This window comes from Aethalodelphis obliquidens, unplaced genomic scaffold, assembly GCF_003676395.1.
Source record: "Aethalodelphis obliquidens isolate GAN/ISIS:26980383/991018 unplaced genomic scaffold, ASM367639v1 scaffold22, whole genome shotgun sequence".
Lineage (NCBI taxonomy): Eukaryota > Metazoa > Chordata > Mammalia > Artiodactyla > Delphinidae > Aethalodelphis > Aethalodelphis obliquidens.
Window position 1 is genome coordinate 23,428,598 of NW_020837966.1, and position 27,548 is coordinate 23,456,145.

Genomic DNA, 27,548 nt, shown 5'->3' on the forward strand with positions numbered 1-27,548 from the left:
TAACCTTCATGAAATATCCACGTGCCATTTTAAAGGGATTTGGGGATTTCTTGCTTCTTTGCCATTGACAGTAACCATCATATGCAATATAAATAAACATATACATAATAACACATACATTTAAAAAAAACTATATAAACACAAAATGTGTACAGTATGGATAAAAGCATCTTTAGAAACTTTGCTTTATTACTGATCTGTAATGTATAATCTTTATTAAACTGTGGGATTTTTACACAAATACAGTTCTAAGATAAGTCTATCATTAGCATAGCTTCTTAACTAGACTGCTATCTCTAATTCCCTTTCATGTGGGAATGTTGAAGATATCACTGCCAAAATTATTATTTTACAACCTACAAATTTGAAGCTTTAATGTGAGAAGGAATCATAATACTATGCATTGATTCAAATATTTTCTTGACTATTAAGAGTGTAGCCATTTGGCTGTTTGTTAAGACGATTTAATACTTCTCTGTGTATGTATGTATATGTGTGTGTGCACCTGTGTGTGTGTGTATGTTTGCATTTTCTTGTCTATAATGTTCATCTGATTGTCATTATACAGTCAAATATAATTTTATTTCTCAAATCAAAATCTTACAGTGACCTTTCTGGTAATAGGGTGGTAAGGAGCAAATGAGAAATTTCAGTAAAGCTGATAAAACAATCATCTTTCTTTGAATTTACTTATCTGCCTCAGTCATGCAAAAAATGTTGTTGTTAGATAACATGTAAAAAGATAATAGTTACAGAACTAAGATATTTTCCAGCTTAGTTTTTAGCTGATATGGCTTATCTGTGTCAAGAGGATTCTGAAGTTATCTGCACTGTATGTTGGAAATTTCTGTTCCACCATGCGACAGGATAAAGCAATTTGTTATTCAACACAGGGAGTGCAATTAGCACCAGCCTTACCAGAGCCCCAGCAGATGCCCAGTGTAATTTGAGGACATGTTCCATAGGCACAGACAGAGAATGGAAAGGAAAGAGAGTTTAAATGTTTTCATTTGTGGGGACTTAGTAAAATTACAATGTGTACATACGCTAAGAGGTATATGAAAATCACATAAAAGGGGAAATTATTTGATCTGGCATTTGGAAAATTATTAAAAAGCAGAGTAACAGCAGGCTATAAAAATGATCTTGTTTGCAGGCAACATTTGTTTTCGTTTCCCCACTGGAGAAGTTTTGGATGTCCAATTATAGGCCTCATTGCTTCAGCATTATTTTCAACTGAAATGTCGGAACTTGGAAAAGCATATCTAATGTGCAAATTAAGTTTATTGCTGCTCATTTAGTTGTTTATTCTTTGTGATAGAAGTCTTTATTTTATCAGCATGGAGAGTGGCCTATCCATTTTCTCCAGCAGAATGAGGGTGTTCACTAATATGGTTCTACATTTACTAAGAAAAATATTGAGATAGGTAGATAATTGGAGGCTTTGTGGCTTTACACTGCAGTTTAAAAGATTTGAGGTGTTGAGCCCAGCTGTATCCAGAAGCCCAGCTTCACTGAGTACACCAAAAATACAATTTCACAGAAATGACAAGACACAATGGAATACATCCATCTTTTTGTAGTGGTTGAAGTCTCCCAGTACTGCTAATACCTTTCCTCAAATATTTAATTCTACATTCCAATTTTCTACAAGAATGAATTAAAACATTTAATAGAAAGAAGGCATTGATTTAAAAATTATTAATGGAAGTATTCTTAAGGTGAAAAAATATATAGTGAATTTTTATACTGTCTAGAAATGAAATTTTCTTCCCCCCTCCAGTATTGAAAATAACGCTGAGTTCTTGAGACCTGAATTCCATAATCTCTTCAAGTATAAAGGAGAAAACAAACAAAAAGCTTTCATGTAAGCAAACACAATAATATCAATATTATTTTATCTTCATAACAATTTAATTCATAGTCTTTTTAAAATGTAGCACACATCACTCAGATGAAATTTCCAGGCATGTTAATAAGCAGCCTTTTTTCTTTTAAATATATATTATACAATATATAATGTAAAGCATGTTATATATTAATTATAATTAATGAATTATAAGTCTGCACTTTTTTATTATGCAAGAAAATTATCATTGAACCTATTATTGGTTAAAATTTTGCTTTGTTTTATTTATTCTTAACAAAAATAGGGGGTGTATAGCTTGTGCTTTATACCAAATAAAGAGGCCAGACAGATGAGTACATACCACTTCTTAAAGAGATGAAAAGCAGAAACTTTGAAATTAGATTAACTAGTTCAATTACTAACTAGCACGAAATCCTAAAGAGTTTGTTTTTGCTGTTTGATGTTGTATTCTTTATTATTATCATTAATTACACTCTATTAAATATACATACTCTGCTCCAGGCACTGTTATAGCTGCTTTATGTATATCATCTCACTGAACCCTCCGAACAACACTTTGAAACAGATGATCATTAGAGATTAAGGCATAGACATCTGAAAGTACTTGCCAAGTTCCCTTGTTATTAAGTGGCAGAACTCTTTTTTCCCTTCCTTTTCCCCTTCTAGTAAATTTATGTAATAATACTTACATGAGACACTTTTACATGACATTGTTTAAAGTTCAAAGAAAATAAAACTATAGTAACTTGCAGATATTAGTACTTCCCCCTAAATACTTCAGTTTTCCTTTGTTAAATAGAGTTCAATATTTGTTTACATCTTTATCATTTGAGGTAAGCTTTACATATATAATGAAATACATGTCTTAAGTGTACATTTGCTGAAAGTTGGCAAAGGCGTACACCTGCGTAACCCCTAACTCTACCAAGATACATTACCATCATCCTATAGAATTTCTCTCATGCTCCTTCTTAATCAATCCCTACCCCCACCCCAGTCCTAGAAGCAAGTACTGTTATGATTTTTTTCTGCCATAGATTTCATACAAATGCAATCATACAGAATATACTCTCTGGCATCTGGCTTCTCTCACTCAGCTTAAATCACTAGCTGTCAACCTTCTGTTTTTATTAAAAATGAACAAAACTAAACAAAATTTGACCAACAGTAGGTTTAATCTGTGTAGTAAAAAAAAAAAAAAAAATCTTGAATTATAAATATCTTTATCTTCAGTTTCCTTCCCAAACTTGTACACACTTGTGCCCTGAGTATTGGGTTAGGAATTGGAAGTTCTGTAATTTTTTTCTTGATTCCAGTCTGAAGCTAAAAGAAGTGATCAGACTCCTCTGTTACTTAGGCATTCTATTTCTAAACCAGCACAGTGGTCACTCAAGCTCTAGTGACATTTTTTTAGGAAAAATGTGTGTCATTACAACATTAAGAAAAAAAACCCCTCAGATGCAAGCTCTGTTTTAGGTCTGTGGATCCTGAACACTCAAGGAAACAGTTATTAGCAAATTCTTTCAAGCCAAAAAAAGGAATGGGGTAGGAGGGGGGCAAAGGGGTGTAGAGGGGAAAAATAATCAAATGAATTGATTGACTCTGATTCTCCTCTTCTGGATTTGATTCTCTCGTTTCATCTACCCTTATCCCAACATAAATGTTCAGAAGAAAACATTTTCTATTAGGTCCTGTAGGCAAGCAAAGTAAAATTTCCTCATTCCATCCCTTTTAAAACTACAGAACACTTCAACCTGATGTTTTACTACAACCCAGCATAAAGTTACAGTTGGAGGACTGAGCGAATGCTATCTATTTATAGGAAATATAAATATGATCCCATAAATAGTCATTGCCTATTATGTATTACTGCTTTGAAAGTGAGTAGTTGGCATATTTAATTCATTAAGCAGAATCTACAGTGCATGCGCTTTTTAAATAGATGTCAGGCTCGGTTTTGATTACTTGTTAATATAGAAGATCTGTGTTTACATTTTACACTATTACTTGCTAGGGAATTTTTCAGTGTTACCTTGCCTGATACTTAGACTTGTTTTCTCATTTAGACAACTCAAATTTTAGACAATTACTTTCTCCAGACAATTCTTCATTTGTTTCTTTTACTCTGGGGCTCAGGGTAGTCTTTTAATATTTGTTCTAAATCATTTAAATATTGAAGTGGAAGATAAATGGGTTATGGTAACTGCAGAGAAACTGTAATATACTGACCATGGTTACTTTGTAAATTGGAATTAAATCATGCTCTGCCTATGGTGGAATATAATATAAATACCAAGTACTGCATGTAGATTTTAGTGGATATACAACAACCTAGCCTACTGCAAGTATATGTACAAAGAGGAAAAATGTATTAATAAAGATTAAAAACTCCTCCATTTCTTGCTTGCCAGAGGTGGGGAATTAAAGACTCTATCACACTGATTTCCTCGTTTGTTTGTTTTCTCTACAGGGTTTATTTCAGAATACTAGCTTTGATTTTCCTGTGCTTGCTTTTCCTAGAGTTAGTAATTTTCTTGTTTGTTTGCTTAGTTTTCTACGGACCTGGCAACAATTCATCCCTCAGTTCTATCTCAACTTTCTTCCTTTAATATCAATCTACCTTTGTGATGGGAAGCCTGGTTTCCTAAGCACCATACCTTTCTCTTGACATACTTCCTCATTTGGGTAAACTGCATCTTCCTATGGATTTCTGAGAACCAATTTAAGAAAAATGCAATGTTTTTGAGATCTTTCTTGTTTGAAAATGTCTTTACACTATGATTACATTTGATTGATGGTTTAGTTGGAAACAGAATTCTGGACTGGAAATCAGGATTCTTCATAAATTTGGAGATGTTACTCTGCTCTAAAAGCTGAAGCCATTTTGATTTCTGACCTATTGTTTGTGACATCTTTTCTCTCTCTCTCTCTCTAGAAGTCTGTTTTTCCCAGTGTCCCACAATTACATGATGATGTGCCATGGTGTAAATTTATTTTCAACCTTTTTACAGGGCATTTGGTGTACTTTGTCATCCTGGAAACTCGTAGTTCTTGGTCCTGGAATATCTTCCCAAATAATTTAATAATTTACTCCATTTCTTTTTCTGAAATCCCTATTATTTAAAAGATTTCCTAAACTGGTATTCAAGTTTATGCGTGTGTGTATGTATGTATGTATGTAACTATTTACCTATCTATGTATATAATATTGTATTTTATATAATTATATATATATTTAGATATATATAATTTATATACATGCTCATGATTTATATACACACACACACACACACACACACACACACACACACACATATATACTTTTGTTTGTTTCTCTCTCCTCATATCCATTTTATAGCTTTGTTGCTCTATCTTCTAGGAGATTTTCTCAACTTTATCTTCCAGACTTTCTATTGTATTTTTGTTTTTGCTATTTTGAAAGAATTTCTAAGTGTCCTTTTATTTTCTGGCCTCGCTCTTTTTCTCCCCCTTCCTCTGAAAATATTGCTTGTAGTTTTTCTAGTTTATTTTTTATGCATAGTCTCTGTTGTCCCAAACTACTTTCTTCTCTTTCTTTGTTTTAATCCCTATCCTTTATTAAGAGGTGTACAAAGATACTTTGTGCATCTGTTGTCTGCTCATATTTAAGAGTGGGTCACTAAAAGTCTTACAGAAAGCTCTGATCTAGTGTGGGGATTTTTGAATGACTGGACTTCACATTTAGATGATCTGGCCAAGATATTTCCTTGGAAAACTCTAAGGTCACTATATTTGGATCTTTTCTTGTAGGCTCATCAGATCCCTAGGAAAATGTCCCTCACCTCCCACCCAGGTTTCCTGCCTGGAGAGCAAAAGCCCAGCCGACAGCACCCTCAGAAGGTTACAACACATGGATCTCAGCCCTCACCCTGTACATGTTTCCTTGATTCCACTATTTTGAGTAGAAGCCCCCCACCCTTAACTGCTTGGTGACCAGAAGTTCAGAGACCTCTGATGCATATCCTCTCAGGAAAGTAATTTGCTGGTCTTCTTCTGAGATGGGAAAACACTCTTGAGACCAAATAGCATCCTATTCATAAATTCCAAAATGAATTAATTCATAAAGACATGCTAAATAAGTTTTGTCCTCAGCCTTCCCACTGCCAGCCTATGACTGACCTTTACAGTAAGTCAGTTAGAAGTCATTCAACTTCATTCCAGTTCCTCAAATTTTGTCTCCCCTTTTCATCTCTGTTTTGGTGGATTAATGTCTTAGAAAAAAAAATTCTTTTGGCATCATTTTTTAGATGTTTATAAAGAACTTGAAGTAAATACTATGTAATCAATTATCATCGCCAGGATGTTGTACATCCTATTTTTTATTGTGATACTATTTTTCTCTGCTAATATTTAGAAGAAGTCAAGATTTAGCTATTTTTTGCTTAACAAAATTTGTCAAGTAATCTAGAAAGCACAGTTTGCGAGATTATGGGTCATGGACTCAAATCTTCCACTTGTACACTAGATATGATTCCCTCTCACATTCAGGGACATTCTCTCTCTCTCTCTCTCTCTCTCTCTCCTTACCCCCTCCCTCTCCCTCACTTGTCTTTTTCATCTCTATTATCCCCTCTAATGCATCACTCCCACCATTGTACTTGCATACTGTTACTCCCATCATTAAAAAGCTGTCATTTTCTGACCTTACTTCCCCTCCGGCTACTGCCATATTTGACTTTTCTCCTTTATATCAAACCTCTTTTAAAACGTTGTCTATACGAGCTTGCTTTTTTCAATCTTTCTGGTCAATTCTGTTTTGAATCCATGCAACCAGGCTATTTTCCTACCATTTCATCAATACTGTTCTTAACAAGGTGACTAGTAGCCTCCACACTGTTTTATCCAGCGGTCAGTTCTCAGTCATCTTACTTAAAGTATCAGACTACTGATCACACAGTTCTTGATACACATTTCTCACTTGGCTACCAGGACATAGCATTTTTCAGGTTTTCCTTTAACATCTTGAGTCATTCCTTTTCAATTTCCTTTTCTAGTTCCTCTGAATCTTACCAATTTCCTAAATTTGGAATATCACAGGGAACTGTCCTTGAATTAAAATCTACAAGCTAATTCCCAAAATGATAACCCAGCTTAATTATCTATCTTAATCCAAAATCCAACTGCCAATTTATCTTCACTTACCAATTTACTATATCATAACACTAACCTCCTAACTCTCACTCCCAGAACCTGCTTCTGCCACAGTAAATCCCCACTATATTAATGACAGCCTACACCGACACTTGCTCAAGCCAAATCCTTGTAGCCATTTTCACTCTTTTCCTTCTTTCAAACCCCATATCCCATTGTCCAACAAATGGACTCAGCATCAAGATATGTAAAGAATCTAACCAGGTCCCATAACTTCAATGACCAAACATTAGTTTAAACCATTACTGTCACTTTCCCAAAGTGTGTCTCTAGCACAGAGATACCCAACTAAGTTTATTTTGCCTCCTAGGGGACATAGGGCAATGTGTAGGGATATTTCTCGCTGTCACAACTGAAGGATCTACTAACATCTAGTAGGTAGAGGCCAAAGATGCTGCCAAATATCCTATAATGCACAGAACAGCCTCCCGACCTCACTCTGAATTCCACTTACACATACATGCGACAAAATATAATCCGGCCCAAAATGATAACAATATTGAAATTAAGAGACTCACCCATAGCCTCAAAAGTATGGGCCTCAATTCCATCTTTGTCTCCCTTCTAGAAGCTTGAGTGTTCCTATTAAATTGTAGATGAGTTTTTTGCCTCTGTTATGCAAACCCTCTAAAGGCTCCTCAGTTTGGTGTTGTTTTATTTGCTCAGTATTCACACTGATGTACACCTGGAAGAAAGTAAGGGTTCAATACTAATTAAATGGTTTTGAATAAAATACTGAATAAACAATTAGTATATTTTTATGTTAAGGGTTTCTACATCTGTCCAAAGTAGTGCTCACTTCTTTTTCCAAATGACATTAAGTATCATACTGTTCAAGCTATTATCTAAAAAGCTACTGATGAATGGCCTAAATATTTCCAACCCTACACATAATCTATTAAAAAAGTTAATAATATTGGCGAAACTTCTGTCCTGACTAGTTGAAGTAGAATTTATCACACAAACATCGTACCAATATCAATCACAAATAATGTAAAAATATTTTAAAAATAAAAATCTCAAGCAGAAATTTTGGTGTTCTCACAGTGCCAGAAAGAAAAAAGTGGGGCTCATAATCAACCAATTAGAATGAGGCCAGCTAAACAATTCAATCTGGAATCAAGACACCTCAGGGATTATGCCCTTAGTAATAAAAGCAGAGCAAAATTGTCCAGGACTTAAAATCAATGACTTCAGACTCAATTTGTATCAATTCCTGACTAGATTCTGCTCTTTTTCAATTGCCTGCTTAAAAACTAAGTCTTCTTGGGAAAAATACAACAAAATGAAAATATTTACATTTTGAGCCACAGTGCCTGACATTTCATAAAATGTTACCAAGAATAGCTGGAGCCAGGACCAAATGAGCAAAACCCAGGGAAATATCAGATAACAGCAACAAGTCACGGCTGATAGAAGCTATCACACAAGGGTTTTAAAATAATTGTGATTAGTATGTTTTTTTAAAAGATGACAAGATGGAGAATTTCAGAAGAGAAATGGCATGTATTAAACATCAGTTGGAAGTTCTAGAAGTGAAAAATACAAAGGCTAAAATTAAGAACAAAATAGACTGACTTAACAGCAGATTAGATATGGTAGAGAAGAAGATTAGTAAAGAGGAAGATATGTGAATACAAGATATCCAATATGGAGAGGAAATGCAATAGGAAAGACAAAAAAGAACACAAAGAATATATTGTCGATGGTGAATAGGTCTAACATACATGAAATTGTGGTTCCCAAAGGGGCAGAGAAGGGATGTGGGATGGCCAGTTTGAAGAAAGATGTTCCAGAGAGCTCAGAAAAACTGAAAATGACATCAACCATCTATTCAGGAAATCATATGAGCCTTAATTAGGATAAACACAAAGGAAAGTTTAAATAAGCACATAGTAGTGAAAACAAAGGAAAGAAAAATCATCCCAATTAAAAAAAAAACACATTATCTTCAAAAGAATAACAATGACAATGACAGTTGACATAACAACAGAATTAAGGGAATCAAGAAGACAGTGGAATGACATTTTTAATGGTCTGAAAGACAATACCAATAAAATTCTACTCCCAGCAAAATATCCTCTCAAATGAGGACAAAACAGAGATGCTTTCACCAAACAAAACCTCGGAGAACCTATCACTCAAATCTGCACTAAAAGAAATACTAATGAAACTCCTATAAACAGAAGTAATGTGGTCACAGGTTGAAGAAGAAATTAAAAGCAATGGGAAGAGTTAATATGTTGATACGAGGCTAATTTGAGATTCTGAGGAATTAGGAAGAGGACCAAATTTTAGAAGTTTTTATTTCTAGTCTCCACAAGTTAACTAATGAGAGAAAATATCAGAGACTTTCATCACCTGTTTTAAGTGCTATTTATACACTAGTTTCCTTTATATCAGTATCTTAATAACATTTCCAATAATGTCATAGACAAATGAAGGCAGAATCACATGTTGTACAGAGGGAGAAAGATTTGATGATTTTTCTTAACATTCGTCAATCTTTTGAGAGGAGTTGATAATTCAGAACCACCTGAGCAGTTATTATTCTGAACAATGACCGTGAAAGATTATCACTCACAGATGGAGACTTCAACTGAGTTAAAAGTACAAAAGAAACAAACAAAAAGTGACCAAAAGTAATATTTTCTGGATGCTCAGGAAAGACTAATTACATGATGGATTGCCATCCCTGGCTTGTAAAAATGTAGCTGGGGATCATGATATGTAATAGAGTGTTTGGCCATTGATACAGGGAACAAGGCACACTTATGTTTAAAGAAATCATGCTTAACAGTTCTGAGAGAAACTTTGTTACTAGTTTTCATGTCTCCTGAGGTGCTCTTAACTAAAGATGGGTTCTGGAAATATCATTGTCTATTCTGACAAGGTGAATCTGAGTAAGGCTATTCATCAAAAGCATTATATATTTTATTAAGCCTTTCCTTGTACTTCTTAAGGATAGGATTGTTAGATCAAGCTGTTTTCGTATGATCTGAATCTCACTGAAACAGACTGAAAAGAGTAAATATTAAAATTCTGTAATTTTATGAACTCTCCATTAACGCATGTCATTCAAACTTAGAATAACCTTCAAAAAGTGGTCGGTCCTCTTCACACTAGAAGCTGAATGGAAAAGATGTCTCCCTATTCTGTATATAAATATTCACTACCCCCATCATTTCCTTTATGTCTTTCTTTTATTATTATTGAAAATTAGAAACACACAGAAAAGTAGAGAAAACAGTACCAGGAACACCTATGTACTCATCAATCAGGGTTGATAATCATCAACTCATATCCAACTTTGTTTCACCTATACCCTCACCTACTTCCCCAACATCCACCTCAAATATCTTGAGGCAAATCATAAACATCATAATTTCTTCTATAAATATTTCAGAATGTATTTTTAAATGACAAGGGGATCTTTTCAACATAACAATAAACCAGTTTTCCTATATTAAAAAAAATTAACAGGGGCTTCCCTGGTGGCGCAGTGGTTGAGAGTCCGCCTGCCGATTCAGGGGACACGGGTTCGTGCCCTGGTCCGGGAAGATCCCACATGCCGCGGAGCGGCTGGGCCCGTGAGCCATGGCCGCTGAGCCTGCGCGACTGGAGCCTGTGCTCCGCAACGGGAGAGGCCACAAGAGGGAGAGGCCAGCGTACCGCAAAAAAAAAAAAAAAAAAAAGATACAGCAGTAGAATGCATAAACAGGCGTTTTGGATTACACACAAACCATTAAGCCACTTTCAGTTTCTCGTGAAACCTCCACAAGTTACAGGATATGTCCGAAGAATGTAACAGTTCCATTGTTTAAATTTACATCTCAATTCAGACTTAAACAGAATGGATTTGTATGAAGAGATAAATCTTTCTAGAAAAGACTGTTCCTTGAGAATCATCAGCTCTAGATGATCTAAGATTCACATTTCAAAATAATTTATCAGAAATTTATTCCAATGTTGTCACAGCCTATAAAATACTCTCAATGGTTCCATAACAATTGCATCAACAGAAAGATCTTTGCAAAAATAAAAAAATATCAAAAAGCATCTGTGATTTTACATTTGCCACGTGCAACCGATGTCAATCACTTAAAAATAAAATTGCTAAAACATAAATTCTGATGACCTAATAAATTTATAGAAAAGTGAGAAAAATCTTATGATCAATCAAGATATAACTTTAATAAAGTATTATTTAATGTATATATAAAATTGAATCAAAAATATATTTTTGCAATTTGTATGTTTATGTTGTTACTCATGTATCATTATTACCCTGTTACATTTTGTAGGTAATATATTATTATTATTTTTTTTTGTCCCTTGCATCGGCAGACAGACTCTCAACCACTGTGCCACCAGGGAAGCCCCGGTAATATATTATTTTTAAAGCAAAGTAATTTCAAAGAAAAACACCCCGCATTTTTATTTCATACTGTGACCCAAAAACTATGTAGCTGGCCCTAAAAACATCTAAAGCTTACATTCTGACTACCACCAACACCAAGCTTCATATTCTCCACGTTCCACTCCTGTTTTACTCTCCAACACTTCTTTCCAGCTAAATGGCTGCCTTGCCTCAACAAACCATTCTTCTTCTTTGCACAGATTCTTTGTAAATGCTCTTGCCTGCATAGTGAATAAAGTTACTTCTCCCTGCCTATTATGTTTACTTAGCTAACTCCTATTTGCCTTTTACTGTCAGCTATAGCAACCCTTTCCCAATAAACTGATCCCTCAGGATTCACTATTTTAATAGAATCATTTACTTCTAATACATGGCATTTATCACATTTGTAACTATGTATTTCTGAGTATGATTTGATTAACATCAGCCTCTCATTTTATTCTTAAATCTCTGTGAAGGCAAGCACCACATCATTTTTATTTGGTGCTTTTTTTGTTTTCCTTCTCCTTCCATTGTATTTCCGATACTTAGCAGACAGCTGGAATTTGGTAGTTGCTCAATAAATATTAGTTAATGAATGAATGAACTAGTGAGAACATGTAAACATTATAATGAATTATAAATGCTTCTTATTCATGACGTTTTAGTCATTATTACTATACTACTGACAAACTGTATATAGGGAATGATTTGTCTAATGTTGCCACTTTGTGGTGCCATAAATGGAAGGAGAGGCTTTCATTTTTAATGTTTGAAAATGATTTTAACTGCATGATCCAAAACTTTAAATCACAGCAATTTTGCTCTACCAGCACAACCAGTTAGCCAACTCATCCTCCCATAAGTGTAAATAAGATATTAGCGATATATTTTTTTCAAGGATACTACAAGAAGGAAAATATTCTCTAGTCTTAAAATGTGTTATTGAAACCCTGGTTAGTATTTATTCTTTCTTTGTGGGAGACGTCTGAAGGCGGCTTGGAATTAAGAATGGACTTAGTCCACAAAATCATTCTTTAAACTTTTCCCCAGAAATAATTAGAATAAAAAGTACACGTGTCTAATATAATAAGGTAAAGAGTATCTTTAAAATATGAAGACACAGATACAATCTGATGTAGATTTAGATTTTCTTCATTATATTCAGAAATAAAATATGTGCTTTTATTTTTCCATGACTCTTTTATCAATATGTACCTTAAAGCCCAACATTATTACTTCCTACTTTTTGTTTATTAAGGAAACAATCACAAATTTTAAAATGTTGGAATAATACTTAAACATTCTATTGATAAAATACAGTGGCACACTCATCCATACGAACATATAAATTCAACCTCAATGCTACTCTGATTTCTTGAGCAGCACAAAGAAGACAGAAGGAAAGTAAAGCTTTTAGCCTATGTCCTAGAGGGTAAAACTTTATCTTATGAGTGATCTTTAGAGAAAGAGATTTTCCAGGGTCCTCATTTCATTTTGTTTTGAAACTTCTTTATGGATGATACTTGCTTTCACTATAATTTGCCAAAATCCCTAATTCTTAAATGTAAATCCCTTAAAACATACTTTATTTTGGTAAGATAGTGCATATCTAAATCCAAATGTATGTCCAGGGTTTTTTTGGTGTGTGTGCTTACTGAGTTGCCATCTTAGTCAATTCTTAGTCCTCTAAAATCAAAACTATGTATTTTGTTATAAAAAATGTAGTAAAAAATGATATCACTATGAGTCTCTTTTAACCACAGAAATATAGGACTCACAAGTCCAGCTGGAACACTGTTTGGAATTATACTTTGAAATGGGTCAATGACATGATATGACTTGTAGAGCAAGGGCTGATATTGTGACTCATATTTCTAGAGAGAAATTTTTTTATGATGGATGTGTAATTCTAAAATTGTAAAATCTTGATGAAAAAAGTTACCTCTTTCCTATTCGTGCTGCACCTTTATCTAAAATAGAAAGTTTTTATCACTGCTATGTCAGAAATAGAATATGTTGTATTCACATTTTCAAATATAAGCTTATGATTATAAATCTCGATATAATATAAACTAATGTAGTTATGATCTTAGGGATGCAATTTGTCTCATAGTATATGAAATTAACATAGAATATTTACAGCTGTAACCATTGTGTGGATTGTAATATTGTGGCTGGAGTTTCAGAATAAAATAATAATAAAAATGGTGTGGTGCATTCTCTACGTAGGGACTGCTGTCTTTTGAGGTCCACAGCTTTCTATGAGCTACTTATTTTTATATTAAGTATAAATGAAAGTATGTCTTGAATTTTCTTACAAGTAATAGGCTACGTTGATTAATGCAGAAATATTTGAAAAGTGGGAATATAATTTTTCATATTGTATAGTAGAGCTTCATGTTGTATTTATATAATTTCAAACAATGGCAAAACCATTCAAAATATATATTTTATAGCCATATGCTAGCATTTGATAAGCTTTTATAATAATAATATTTTTTCTCAACAGAGAGGACTGTTATTACCGTGCCACCTTCCAAAATGGATGTTACAGTTGGCGAGAGTATAGTCCTACCCTGCCAGGTGTCCCATGACCCCTCCATTGAAGTTGTATTTCTATGGTCTTTCAATGGAGATGTCATAGACTTAAAAAAAGGAGTGGCTCATTTTGAGAGGATTGGAGGAGTAAGTTGCTGAAATTTTTAAGTGCTTAATAAAATGAATCAAGTCTTTCACATGAATCAACATCTTTCATAATTATTCTCCCCATATTGATTTGCATGGATAGTCACTGTCTGTTTATGAAGTTGCATCTGTTTTTGTTTTGTGTTATTTTGTTTTATGTCTTTCATAGAAATGCTTGTGTTCTGGATGCAATTATAATAAAGTGGATAAAAAAAAGGATCAAATATGAGAAACTATAATGATACTAGTATATCTCCTAATTTCAGAGCTGCCTTATATTTAGTATTTATCCAGCTGTAAAAAAAAAAAAAAAGGGACCTGCTGGGTATGATTACGTTTTTATACCTTTTTCCCTATCTATCTGCAGGAATCTGTTGGGGATTTGATGATAAGGAATATTCAGTTAAATCATTCAGGAAAATATCTATGCACAGTAAAAACAACTCTCGAAAGTTTATCTGCTGAAGCTGATATTATTGTGAGGGGTAAGCATAAATGGTGAAAATGAATGAGTACACAGTTTATTCACAATCAAAAATGTTAATATGTATTGATACATGGTCGATCTTTGAGTAACCACATTATGATAAAAAAGTGAGATAAATAGTACAGATTTTTTTATTTTTTAAACTCTAAGACTCCAGGGTACGGGTATAGATATGGATATTGAAATGAGTGGGTTTTGTCTCTTTATAAAGGAATGGTCAGACTTAGCAAGCAGTGTCGGTCCCTAAAATTTAGACATGCTTTCTATTCATAATAAACCATTCTTGTCAGAGCAGGGTCAAAGTCACATGTTCCTGAAGGTCTCCATATCAGATGCATTTATTTGTTAGCTTTCAAGAGAGAATGGACAAGAACGGTTCTCAATTTTTGAGGTTAACTCCCTATCGGATGATATTCAACCATCCCATGACTGGCATTTTCTAATCTTCAAGGGAAGCATTTCTAAATTAATCTCTCACCATGTAAGTTGAATTAATAGGGACTTATCTCAAATAATGTGCCAAATACATTATGTTCAATATTTTATTTTCTAAGCATAACAGATTAGACTATCCCTGTCCCAAATCCATGAATTTAATAATTTCCAATATATTCATCATAAAACATATTTTTCAAGGTCCCCCAGGTCCCCCAGAAGATGTAAGAGTGGAACACATTTCCAGTACTACTTCTCAACTAAGCTGGAGACCAGGCTCAGATAATAACAGTCCCATTCAAATATTTAGTATTCAGGCTCGGACACCATTTTCTGTGGGTTGGCAGGCTGTTTCTACAGGTAAGTGACACAAGTAGTTTTGAATAATTTTCTAAAACAGATGGTGTGTTTGTTTAATTGAATAACTGATTGTTTTTAACTAGTGCCAATTTAGGGGCCTGAAGCATCCCCTTCTTTTCAGTTCCAGAAATTCTCAATGGTAAGACATACAATGCAACCGTGGTTGGTTTGAGTCCTTGGGTGGAATATGAGTTTCGTGTTGTTGCCGGGAATAGCATTGGGATTGGAGAACCAAGTAAACCATCAGAAGTGTTAAGAACCAAAGCATCAGGTAAGAAATCAATGTCTTCTAAAGATGTGGAAGACCTTTTAAAGTATAGTTCCTAAAGAAAATAAGTGAGAAGGGTAGTATTTTTGGTCCAAAATCAGAGGCAGTAAATCAGTGGCTCTTATTTTCCATTTGTATGTGCACAGAGCAAGGTGTATTTTCTCCCAAAAAGTGAATTCAAAAAGAGATGATTATAGTTAAGCAGGCATGTCAAAAATTAGAATTTTTCAAAAGCTGTCCTCTCATCTCATCTATTTTCTAGCCAAAATCCATTCAAGAATCTGTAGATTTGTAAATGCAAATGAGTTACTGCTTGTTTCATTAAATGTTGTAGCCAAGAATTAACTGAGACTCTGATGGTGCAGCCAGCCACACATTTCCATCTATTTCTCAACTCTGACCTAGCTGCAGCTTCATTGAGCGATAGTATAAATTTTTCCACAGGCAAATGAGGTAAATTTTAAACTCATTTAACAGAAGTGATAATTGAGCATCAACTGGTTCACTGAACAGCAGAATACAAGTGGAACCTGTCTCAGAAATCACACCTTCTTAAGCTCTTTTCAATGGATCCTTTGTTCCACTCTTAAACTTTCACATCCAAGGTGACATTTGATCTGCGCAATGCATGTAGCCAACAAAGTTCACATTCTTATCCAGTCACCTATGGAGGATCACTGATGCTGCTGGCTTAGTTTAACAAGAACTATTTCAACGGTGTGTGCAACTGTCAGATGTCAATAAATCATTTTTTTTAAACTAAAGGTAATGCTAATCATTTTATTATAGGATTATGGCTGGAAAACAGCATATTTGGTAGTGATATCTTAAATCATTCTAAAAGTTTAGAGCTGAGAGGAGGGTCCTCACTTTGATAAGAGGAAGAAAAGGAAGACCAGGATGTTAGCTGATTGTTTTGGACAAAGTCAGGATTTGAACCCAGACATCCAGACTTAGGCACCAGCATTCACCATTAACAGTGGGCCTTAACCTAAATGGGATAAAGACTGACATAAGGAAATGTCTAAATATAGAAATTCCCAGGCCCTACCACAGACCAACTGGATAAGAATCTAGAAGCGTGGTCCATGACTCTGGATATTAGCTTCAATTTCAGATTGTTTGTTTACAGCTGATTTATATTATGATAGTTTTGGGCAGGGTTGATGTTAATTCTAAAGTTTTTACAGTGAAGTTTTTATGTCACCTTCTGTTAACCATGGACGCTCTCATTTCAGTAGCATAATGAGACTTGGTATTCATAATGATTTCCCTGAGGCTCCAAATCATACTGAAGTGAGAGGTTGTGAGGTTTTGTTTGTTTGTTTGTTTGCTGCTATCATCAAAGACAGTTCTTCTCAATATGGCTTTAGGATGCATATGGCTCATTTGAAAACTGAAGAAAAGAGGGAGCTTTATTACCCAGAATATTGGAAACTTTTGCAAAGAGTTAAAGTATAATTTAAAATAATTTCCTTATGTATCTAAACTATTCAATTGTCCTGAAATATGTTACTGTAAACTGTCAAGTATGAGAAACCCTGCAACTGTAGAAGCTATTCCAATTCATGCTGCTTTTGGCCAAAGGCATTGGAAGGCTTAGAAGACAGGGTATAGGTTCAAGGCAATCCTTTAAATAAATTATGAAGATCAAAGCAGACAAAGTTAGGGTCAATCTGAATATGAAAGTAGATAACGTCTGGTGTTATTACTTAAAAGAACAATGAGATTATTATATCACTGAATCATTTATAGAGTTAAATATGTATGAAATGGGAATAAATAAAATAAGTAGTCTAGATTTATCTGAATGGTATAAATGGTGGGAGAAAATCTTGGAATGAGTAATTAAACATTACATATTTTAATTCAAAAATGATCGATATAGATAATTTTATCTATATATAAAGTATACCCTGCAGATTTACCCATTATCACAGATTTAGCATACTTTTGCTATTATTGCAGGGAAAAGAATACTTTTTAACACTTCAACATGTATAAAGTTTCATTCTGATTATATACTATGATACTCTACTCATGCTCACAATTGGCATCGATTTTACAATTTGCCTTGAACTATTTACGTTTCATTACACTAGTCCTCACAAGGGTATAGTTGAAGGACATATTTTTGCCTAATTTGTAAAAATGATCAGTGTCTGGAATGTTCTACCACTGAGACTTAGGGTCCTAGAGTTAAACCCAGGGAATCCTCTCAATCACATCCTTGATCAGAGAACATTTTACTTTGTGAAAAATTAGAGGAAAAGTCCTGTTCTGTACTGAGAGATTTGAGATTCAAACAAAGAGATATAAAACAAGAATTTTAAAAATTTATATATCTTTAAAGATTCATTTTTAAATGTTAAAATATCCTGATGGCTAACAAAAAGAAAAATTATTTTAGTTTATTTATTAAAAAAAAATTAATTGACTGCCTAAGTAACTTGTTTACAGCACAACTGTATAATTAGGCACTAAATCAGCAATGTCGCAGTTACCATCTGAATGGAACATCATTTTGCCAATTAGTAGACGATGCATAATAATGTCAAATATACGATGTTAGTCAATTTTTAATTAATTTTGGAGCCAGGGTGCTCTTGTATCAAACACAACTGTGTCCTCTCTCCTAGAAATTTGGATATGTGTAAACATAATTTATGTTCATTAAAAATGCAAGACTCTCTCATAATGTGTCTGCGTGAGATTTTGAAAGGTGAAATCTAAAAACAAAATTCTTCCCAATGAAGAGGTACTTTAGTAATTGCCATCCTATGTTTCTCTTGGTTGCTTTAGTCCCTGTCATGGCACCAACAAACATCAATGGAGGTGGAGGAAGTCGGTCTGAACTCGTTATTACGTGGGAGGTAATTTTCTATCCAACTGAGTTACTTTGAAGGAAAAAGATTTAGCTGGCAAAGAGGAATATTGAAAAACAAAAAAGAAGATTTATTTGATCACTATTGAGTATATAAAAATACGTGGTATGAGAGACTCCTGATGATGCATTATTTAAAAGAGGTATTGGAAACTTTTTGTATTTCTACTAAAGTTAAGAGAGTGTGACTAACTCAACACTATTTGCTTCCAAATATAAGAAACAGAAGTTCAATGTCTATTGAAGGTGGGTCAGTAGCATTTTTGTTATTAGTTAATGAACTAGAAATTATTTATTTATTACCTCTAGAACTATTCATGAGTAAGACTCAGCAGAGCACAGGTAGAAAATAATTTCCCTATCATTGTTCCTTAAATCCTTCCTTTGTTCTTCCCTGCATCTAGGTGAAAGCTTAGGCAGACAGGATAGCTTTTGTAGTCATTATTATTAAGTATCAACAGGTAGGTTCATTTTTACACTTAAAATTGTTTTCAACCTGGTATATTATCATAAACTTTAGACTTTCAACCAATCTAAAGTTTCTCATTTCTAGACACTCAGGCCTGCCTCAGCGGAGAAATGCTATAGTGTGAAAGGGAATGCATAGGCAGTTCTCCACCTTTTCTGCACTCTGCTATTCAATTTCTCCTTTCCCAAACTAGTTCCTCCAGAGTTGCAGTAAACTGGGATTGGGAGGAGAGGAAAAGGACAGAAAAAGTCCTGACTGCTGGTACATTTGTAATTTAACTTTGGTATACTCTAGGAATGGTAAATGACCAGATGTTGACATTTCATAGAGCAGTTTTTTTGTTTTGCTTTGTTTTTTGGTGGTTTTTGGTGGTGCGGCGAAGGGGGCGGTGTCCAAAGAAGTGCCCAAACTTCTGGTTGTCGTTCCTTGGTGCAAGCTGCCAGAAGGTCTCCTCAGTTCCTGGAATCTGGTGGCCCATGGCCAGACTGTTCTGATAGAGGTTATCTCTCTCCTCTAGATGCTCTTTGTGGATACAGCATCATAAGGTTGCAACCCTATGATGACAGAGCAACCGTAACGTTGCTCATGGATAGCTCCCTACATGGTTTTCACATTTGCCCTCAGCAAACATGCACCTTTGCTCTATGCTCCATGGAAGTGCAGTGTGTCCCCACTTAGCCTCTCTTCACTCTGCCACAATACACTGTCCAGGTCTCTCTCCCCTTTGGAAGTTTCTCAGGCATTTGTCAGTTAAAAGAACCTGCATCCCCTAAATTACAGAGAATACATATCATGTGTTTCTTTCTGAAGCCTCTTCACTTGGTTAGGCAAGGGGTAAGAAGTAGCCCCTTTGCTTTCCCCTGGGTGGAGGGGTAGGAATGCACAGCTTTTTCTACAACCGTCTCAAAAGAAATATCTTCCTACTAATCTCTCCCTAAACAAACCAACATTCCCTTTCTGTACATTTCTCTTGGGTTATAGGCTAAGTTTCGCCAGGTAGACTTATATATAAACGGTTTGATGTCTCTCTTTAGAATGCATGGCACTTCATACCTTTGTTATCAGCTTTGAGCCCCAGCTATAACTGATAAAAGAGCCTTGCCCTATTTCATTGGCCTGTGTACATGTTTCTGACACTGTGGCGATAATTTTCATAGCCAAAATATCCACTTCCATGGACATTTTAATATCACACTTAAGAACATGATGGCTATGGATGTTTTAGTTAAAAATCATGATGTCTGATATGTTAGAGGGGCTCTCATTGGGAGGCAGGGGTGGTTTCATCCCTCAGGAGATATTTACAATGTCTGAGGGCATGTCTGGTTGGTTACAACTAAGGCGAGAGGTTCATCTGGATAGAGGCTAGGATGCAGCTAAACATCCTACAATGCCCAGGACAGCGCCCCCGCCCCCCATGAGAAGAAATTATCTGCCCCCAGATGTAAAGAGTGCTGAGGTTTAGAAACCCTGTTGCAGAATAATAGGAATTCATTGCATCTGTAAATGATTTTACAGTAGTATAAGACCTTCTAATATGGTCCATTTTATTCCTCACAAAATCTACAAACAATAAATGTTGGAGAGGGTGTGGAAAAAAGATAACCCTCTTGCACTGTTGGTGGGAATGTAAATTGATACAGCCACTATGGAGAACAGTATGGAGGTTCCTTAATAAAACTAAAAATAGAACTACCATGTGACCCAGCAATCCCACTACTGGGCATATACCCAAAGAAAACCATAATTCAAAAGACACATGCACCCCAATGTTCACTGCAGCACTATTTACAATAGCCAGGACATGGAAGCAACCTAAATGTCCATCAACTGAGGAATGGATAAAGAAGATGTGGTACATACATACAATGGAATATTACTCAGCCATAAAAAGGAACGAAATTGGGTCATTTGTAGAGACACGGATGGACCTGGAGACTATCATACAGAGTGAAGTAAGTCATAAAGAGAAAAATGAATATCGTATGTTAACGCATATATGTGGAATCTGAAAAAATTGCTATAGACGATCTTATTTACAAAGCAGAAATAGAGACACAGATGTAGACAACAAACGTATGGATACCAAGAGGGAAGGGGGGGCGGGATGAATTGGGAGATTGGGATTGACATATATACACTACTGATGCTGTGTATGAAATAGATAACTAATGAGAACCTACCGTATAGCACAGGAAACTCTACTCAATGCTCTGTGGTAACCTAAATGGGAAGGAAATCCCAAAAAGAGGGGATGTATGTATACATACAGCTGATTCACTTTGCTGTACAGTAGAAACTAACACAACATTGTAAAGCAACTATACTCCAATAAAAAATTTTTAAAAAGAAACAAACAAAATTCTATTACAGATAGAGAAAAAGTAGTATTATTAAACCCTCTTCATATGAGAGAACACTGAGACACAGAGATGTTTTCTAAAGGTTGTAAACAACAGAGCCAGGAACCAGGTGCAGCTACTATAAAAGTTGTCCTTTCTTCTGGACGTCTAGTTTCACATATGCATTATGGGCCTAGCACAGTGCCTGGTATGTGGTGCGACCTCCTGAAGTACCTGTTGGATGAATGGATGTGCACAGAGAGAGATGTGGCTCACTTGTGGAGCACTTACAGGATTTTCAGTGCTGTGCTGGACATTTCGTGTCATTTACTCCTCATGACAATGCTAGCTGGTGGCAATGCCACGTTCAGAAAAGAAAATAGGCTTAGAAATGCAATATAGGTGGGCAGATAAGCATCTGACTACAGGACTCTCCATGCTTTTTTACTTTGTCCTAAATTAGAATTCCAATGGTCCGTATGCAAAGTCATGGTTTAGAGAGGCCAAGAGTTTTCCTGTATGTGCCTTGAGTAGTAAGTTAATCAAGTTATTCTTGTTTACCAAACACGTTTGCCACAGAAACACTGACTCTCAAGTAGTCTAAAACAGGATTGGTTTTGTGGGATGGTGAGTAGGTTATTTAGGTTTCAATATTCTTTGAAGGCCATATAAGCATTTCATCACCTGCCTAACTTCACCCCTTGTTTTTTCTCCTCCACGGTCAGAAATTACTAAAGGTTGGTAAATCACAGCTTTTACTCAGTCTATACGTGAGGAGAATGGGAAATCCTATGTATACTATTCTTAAATAGAGATGATGTGAATTACCAAAAAAAAAAAAATCTTTCCACGATTTATAATGTTCTTTTTAAAGCCAGGTTCCAGAGACCATCACCTACAGGCCAAATCTGGCCTGCTCCCCGTTTTCCTAAACAAATTCACCCACGACCATACCCATTCTCTTATGTGTTATGTATCACTGCTTTCATGATGTTGCAAGAGACCCTAGATCCCCAAATGCTCAAAATATTTAAGCATCTGACCCTCTACAGAAAACTTTTTCTGACCTATATTTTTAAAAAATTAAGTTAAAATCATTCCCGCTGTGTATTTCTCCTTGGGATATCAGATATAAGGATACTAACAGAAACTATTACATAAATGGATGCAAGTTCCCATTTATCATTCGCATTTGGCATAATGTACATGCAGTTACTGAGCCAAATTCTTCTGGTGCCCAAACTTCTTTAAGGAATCAGTTATGTGTACTTAGAAGGAAATGCATACATTAATTTGAGCCACCAGAAGGCACATAGTAACACTTTCAATTCAGTGAACACTAACGAGTAGTGCAGTGGGGGTACAAAAATGAATTTCTTAAAAAAAAAAGTCTTTATGTTCAGAAACTGACAGGACAGTCTTAACTCAGCCTGAAATGAGGTCAGGAAAGGTACCATCAGAGCATATCTGAACTATGCTGTGAAAAAGAACTTGGGCATAAAGAGACTATTGCAGGCCAAAGTCACCGCACTGTGGATGAAGAAGTACCCATTGAGCTTTCAACACTAATCCAGGTCCAACCACTGTTCTAAACTCAGTCTAACTCCACCATTATGGTTTATAAGTACACTGTGGTATAATCGACCCGTGTTTTCTCCTGTGCCAAAGTAATGTGTATTTTGTGTATGGTTATTTGTTTTGGTTTGTTATCTTTCCACTAACCTAGACATGCTATCTAACTTTAGGGATGTAATAACTGCTAACCTTTTTTAAAGGTATCTTTACTCATATGTTATTTTAGTTTATACCCAAAATACCTGCAAGTTTGAGGTGCTTATGATAAATGTCTCATAAAAAATATGACTATAAAATTAGGCATATAGGATAAAAAACTGTAGAGTAAGAAATAAACACCCAAACTGCTCATTGATACACTTTTTACCTAGAGGGTCAGCCAGTAAAACTATTCAGCCTTGCAAGCTACACGGCCTCTTTCACAACTTCTCATCCCTGCCATTGTCATTCAAAAGCCACATATCATTATACAAATTAACATGTGTGACTGTGTTTCCAAAAACCTTTATTTTCAAAACCAGACTACAGGCCAGATTTGGTTCAAAGGCCGTAGTTTGCTGACTCTTGGTCTATACAAGAAATGTAGTTCTTACAGACACGGTGACGGAGAATTATACTGTTAATCTTTATCAGCTTTAAGAGATTTCATTACCAGAGGAATTTTTGAATTTCTGTATTCTGCTGAATACTTTCTCTGCTTAAAGGAGAAAACTCTCTTTCTGGCCACGTTAAATAGCTATATATATTTCTCCATCATTTGGCTCTCAGCCCATATGAAAGAATGAAAGGAAGGTCCTAAATAAGCCTTTTTTTCTCCTCTAAACTGAGCATGTTGGACTCAGATCTTTCTTGAGGGAACACCATGTGAAACATTCATTGCACTTCACTATCAAAAACAAAAGTCCTCCACTTTCTCTGATGAACGAATAAACATCTTGATTAAATCTAAGATCAGAGAAGCACCCAAAAGAAATCAAATTCTCTAGGAAGCAGCTTAAATTCTCATAAATCTCTTCCATACCACTCAAAGTTAACCATTTTAATTCTGATCTACCTGTGAAAGGAGTGTCAACACAAGGAAGCATTTTCTTTCCTAAGATTTCAGGACATGTATTTTTCTTCTGCTTTTCACAGTCCGTATTCCTTAGGTTGTTCCACACGGCAAGAATGTATGGCAAGAGAGCAGCTCAGGTCATCCTGGTTAATGGGGATGTATTTTAAAGCTACATGGGAAGTAATGAGGATGGGAAAAAGTCTCAGTAACCAAGCAGACAGGGCAAAAGACGAACCGGAACATCATTCATCACTGTTCTGAGAACCGTAGCCCTACCCTGCTGTCATGTGTTCTGGTAACCCAGCCTCAGTTCTAATAGTCCCTCCTGCTCCTCCTTCAGTTCTTCCTATTTACTTTACTTATAGTTTACTTATAGTTTATAGTTTTCTACTTGACTAACGGCTAAATTCTATCCCTTCTCTGTATAATTTACAGCTTAGATTTTCTCCTAGCTTCCACTGCCTCAGTGTCCCTGCTACTGTATGTTTTCTACTTATTGCTTGCTCTAAGTTTATGTATTATTACCCCAACACACCTATGTTTCATATTCAAATTCCATAAGGGAGAGGAATTAATTGGGTTTGCTAGTCACTATAGAATTCAGAGATTCTGACGGATAAAGAAGCTGTGATACAAATATACAATGGAATACTACCCAAACATAAAAAAGAATAAAATAATGCCATTTGCAGCAACATGGATGAGATTATCATACTAAGTGAAGTAAGTCAGAAAGAAAAAGACAAATACCACATGATATCACTTATATGTGGAATCTAAAATATGGCACAAATGAACCTATCTACAAAACAGAAACAGACACACAGAGATCAGGCTTGTTGTTGTCTGGGGGAAGGCGGTAGGGAGGAGGATGGATTGGGAATTTGGGATTGGCAGATGCAAACTATTATATTTAAAATGGATAAACAACAAGGTCCTAGTGTATGGGAAACTGTATCCAATCTCCTGGCATAAACCACAATGGAAAAGATTATTTTAAAAAGAATGAAATGTATATATGTGTAAAAAAAAAAAAGAATTCAGAGATTCTGTACCAGAACACCTCAAAGATTCTGACCAAGAGGGTGCCTTTTGTTCTGGTGCCCACTGCTGGATAACCAGATGTGTGGTCTAAGTCACAGGATAATGTGATACAATAAATGGATACCTTTGGTAAGGAAAACCTCAGGAATAAAGCTGTGTGCATGAGAGACTCAAGCATTATGCCCTACCAGGTATGCCTTTATTAGTCTACATGAAAATGTTCAGAAATAAAAAGAATCTTCCTTTACAAAAACTAAATAACTTCTATCATTTTTAATATAACTTGCTTATAAACAGCTGGAATATTTGTCTAAATTCAAGGACTAATTCATTTTCACTTCTTTATGTGATTATAATGTTATAATTATTTATAATGGGGAACTTGTATCTATTTTTGTTTTGTAATTTTAATAAATTTAAGTTTTAAATGACTCAAAGAATTTTGTCTCTGGGACTTAGCAAACTTTTTGTTGTTTGTTTTTTAATATTAAGAAAAGTGCACACTGATACTACGACTAATGAAGATGTATGTTTCAAAAAATATATATATATATATTAGACGGTCCCTTATATGTTTGTGTTTGAGTAACAGTCTATATGTTTTAAAGCAAATATTATTACACATTGATTATATCACCTGTATTTTATAAAAATTTGTTGAAAATGTGAAAGGAAAACATGGCTAGCCTTGAAATAGTTAACAAGTTAATTTTGTGCTGAGTTTAAAATTTTATATCAAAATTATGTTTTAGCTTATAAAATCTTACAATCTTATAAACCATTTTATTATTACAATTTAGGAATAATCAGGAAGGATATATAAACATGTAAAACCTGTTTTACATTTCCATTTAAATTTTTCATTTATTTATCTGAGTATCTTAAGTTGGGATCATTTTTCTAATTGGCATTCCAAATAGAAGTATTTTTTTTTTCAATACTTCATTAAACAGGGTAAATATCCATGCTATCTCTACAAAAGATATGCCAAACAATCAATAAACATAACAATAGCGGTACAATACATTTTTCTAAATACTCAGTGATTGATCACTTCTGCCCAAGTCAATTCCAGAAGAACTACAGAATGGAGAGGAATTTGGATACATCATCATGCTGCGGCCAGTTGGCTCAACAACATGGACCAAGGAAAGAGTACCATTTGTAGAATCGTCAAGGTTTGTTTACAGAAATGAAAGCATCACCCCCCTCTCTCCCTTTGAAGTCAAAGTGGGTGTATATAATAAGAAAGGAGAAGGAGCTCTGAGTACCACGTCCATTGTCTACTCTGGGGAAGATGGTAAGTTGTGGTCAGCACTGGAATGCTCCTCCTTGAGACTGTATGTATATTTTGCATTTGTTTTCATGAACAACTCTGCTGAAGATGGTTGTGTCTTTCTCTGGATGGTAGAACCTCAATTGGCCCCAAGGGGAACTTCTGTTCAAAGTTTTTCTGCTTCGGAAATGGAGGTTTCATGGAATGCTATTGCCTGGAATAGAAACACTGGAAGAGTTCTGGGCTATGAGGTAATTCACATTAATTTCACTTTCTACTATGAATATGCCAGCTAGCAATAGCTCTGTTCAACAGTCCTGTACTACTAACCTAGTTCTTAGTATATGATAGTATATGTCTAAAGCTATAGAGAGGAACTAATGGAGGGGACCTTTCCGGGTGATCTTAAGCAAGCAAAGTAACAAATGGTAGCATTTAAAGAGTAATCAGGTGATTATCTTATTTAATTATCCAAACTGCACTCATGTTTTTTTGTTTTTTGTGGTACGCGGGCCTCTCACTGTTGTGGCCTCTCCCGTTGCGGAGCACAGGCTCCGGACGCGCAGGCTCAGCGGCCATGGCTCATGGGCCCAGCCGCTCCGCGGCATGTGGGATCATCCCGGACCGGGGCACAAACCCCTGTTCCCTGCATCGGCAGGCGGACTCTCAACCACTGCGCCACCAGGGAAGCCCAGTCATGTTTGTTTTTTAGAGAGAAGTAAACATTTAATCTTCAGTGATCTTAAACCATAGAAGAGTCTCACTGGGAAACCTGCTCTAAGAACTGGAGCATAACTTGCAAAAAGTTAGTCATCTCGGAAAAGGCAGTTAAGCGATAAGAAAAAGCCTAAATTCTCCTAATCTGTCATTTATAGTCTATCTAGAATGAGGCCAATCACTTTGAATTTATGGGCCTTCATTCTCACAAAGTTAAGGGATGAGACTCATTAATCACTTATTGTTCCTTTGACTTGTAAATCTAATGATTCACAAAATGAGTTACAAGGTTTACTTTATTTTGGAGTTAGAATAAAACTATGATTTTGCCTTGTACTGTTCTTTTTATTTTTTTCTTTTTATCTGAACCCTCTTGTCCAAACAGAAAGTTCTACTCATACGGTAACAGATAGATGCCTCTGCCACTCCAATCCTAGAATGCCTTACCTCTTATCTGAACTCTATTTATTTCTCAAAGTTCATTTCTAGT

General features: G+C 35.2%; 1 protein-coding gene across 6 annotated transcripts in view; it reads left to right on the forward strand.

The window, feature by feature from the left end:
* Positions 1 to 27,548, forward strand: part of CNTN6 (contactin 6) — a 290,317-nt gene that overhangs the window by 250,478 nt on the left and 12,291 nt on the right. For all 6 annotated transcript variants that reach the window (XM_027121423.1, XM_027121426.1, XM_027121422.1 and 3 more), the window contains 7 exons: positions 13,972 to 14,147; positions 14,515 to 14,632; positions 15,271 to 15,429; positions 15,551 to 15,700; positions 18,500 to 18,570; positions 26,131 to 26,365; positions 26,477 to 26,592. In XM_027121423.1, coding sequence (XP_026977224.1) covers positions 13,972 to 14,147; positions 14,515 to 14,632; positions 15,271 to 15,429; positions 15,551 to 15,700; positions 18,500 to 18,570; positions 26,131 to 26,365; positions 26,477 to 26,592 — 1,025 coding nt within the window. The remainder of the gene's footprint in view (positions 1 to 13,971; positions 14,148 to 14,514; positions 14,633 to 15,270; positions 15,430 to 15,550; positions 15,701 to 18,499; positions 18,571 to 26,130; positions 26,366 to 26,476; positions 26,593 to 27,548) is intronic.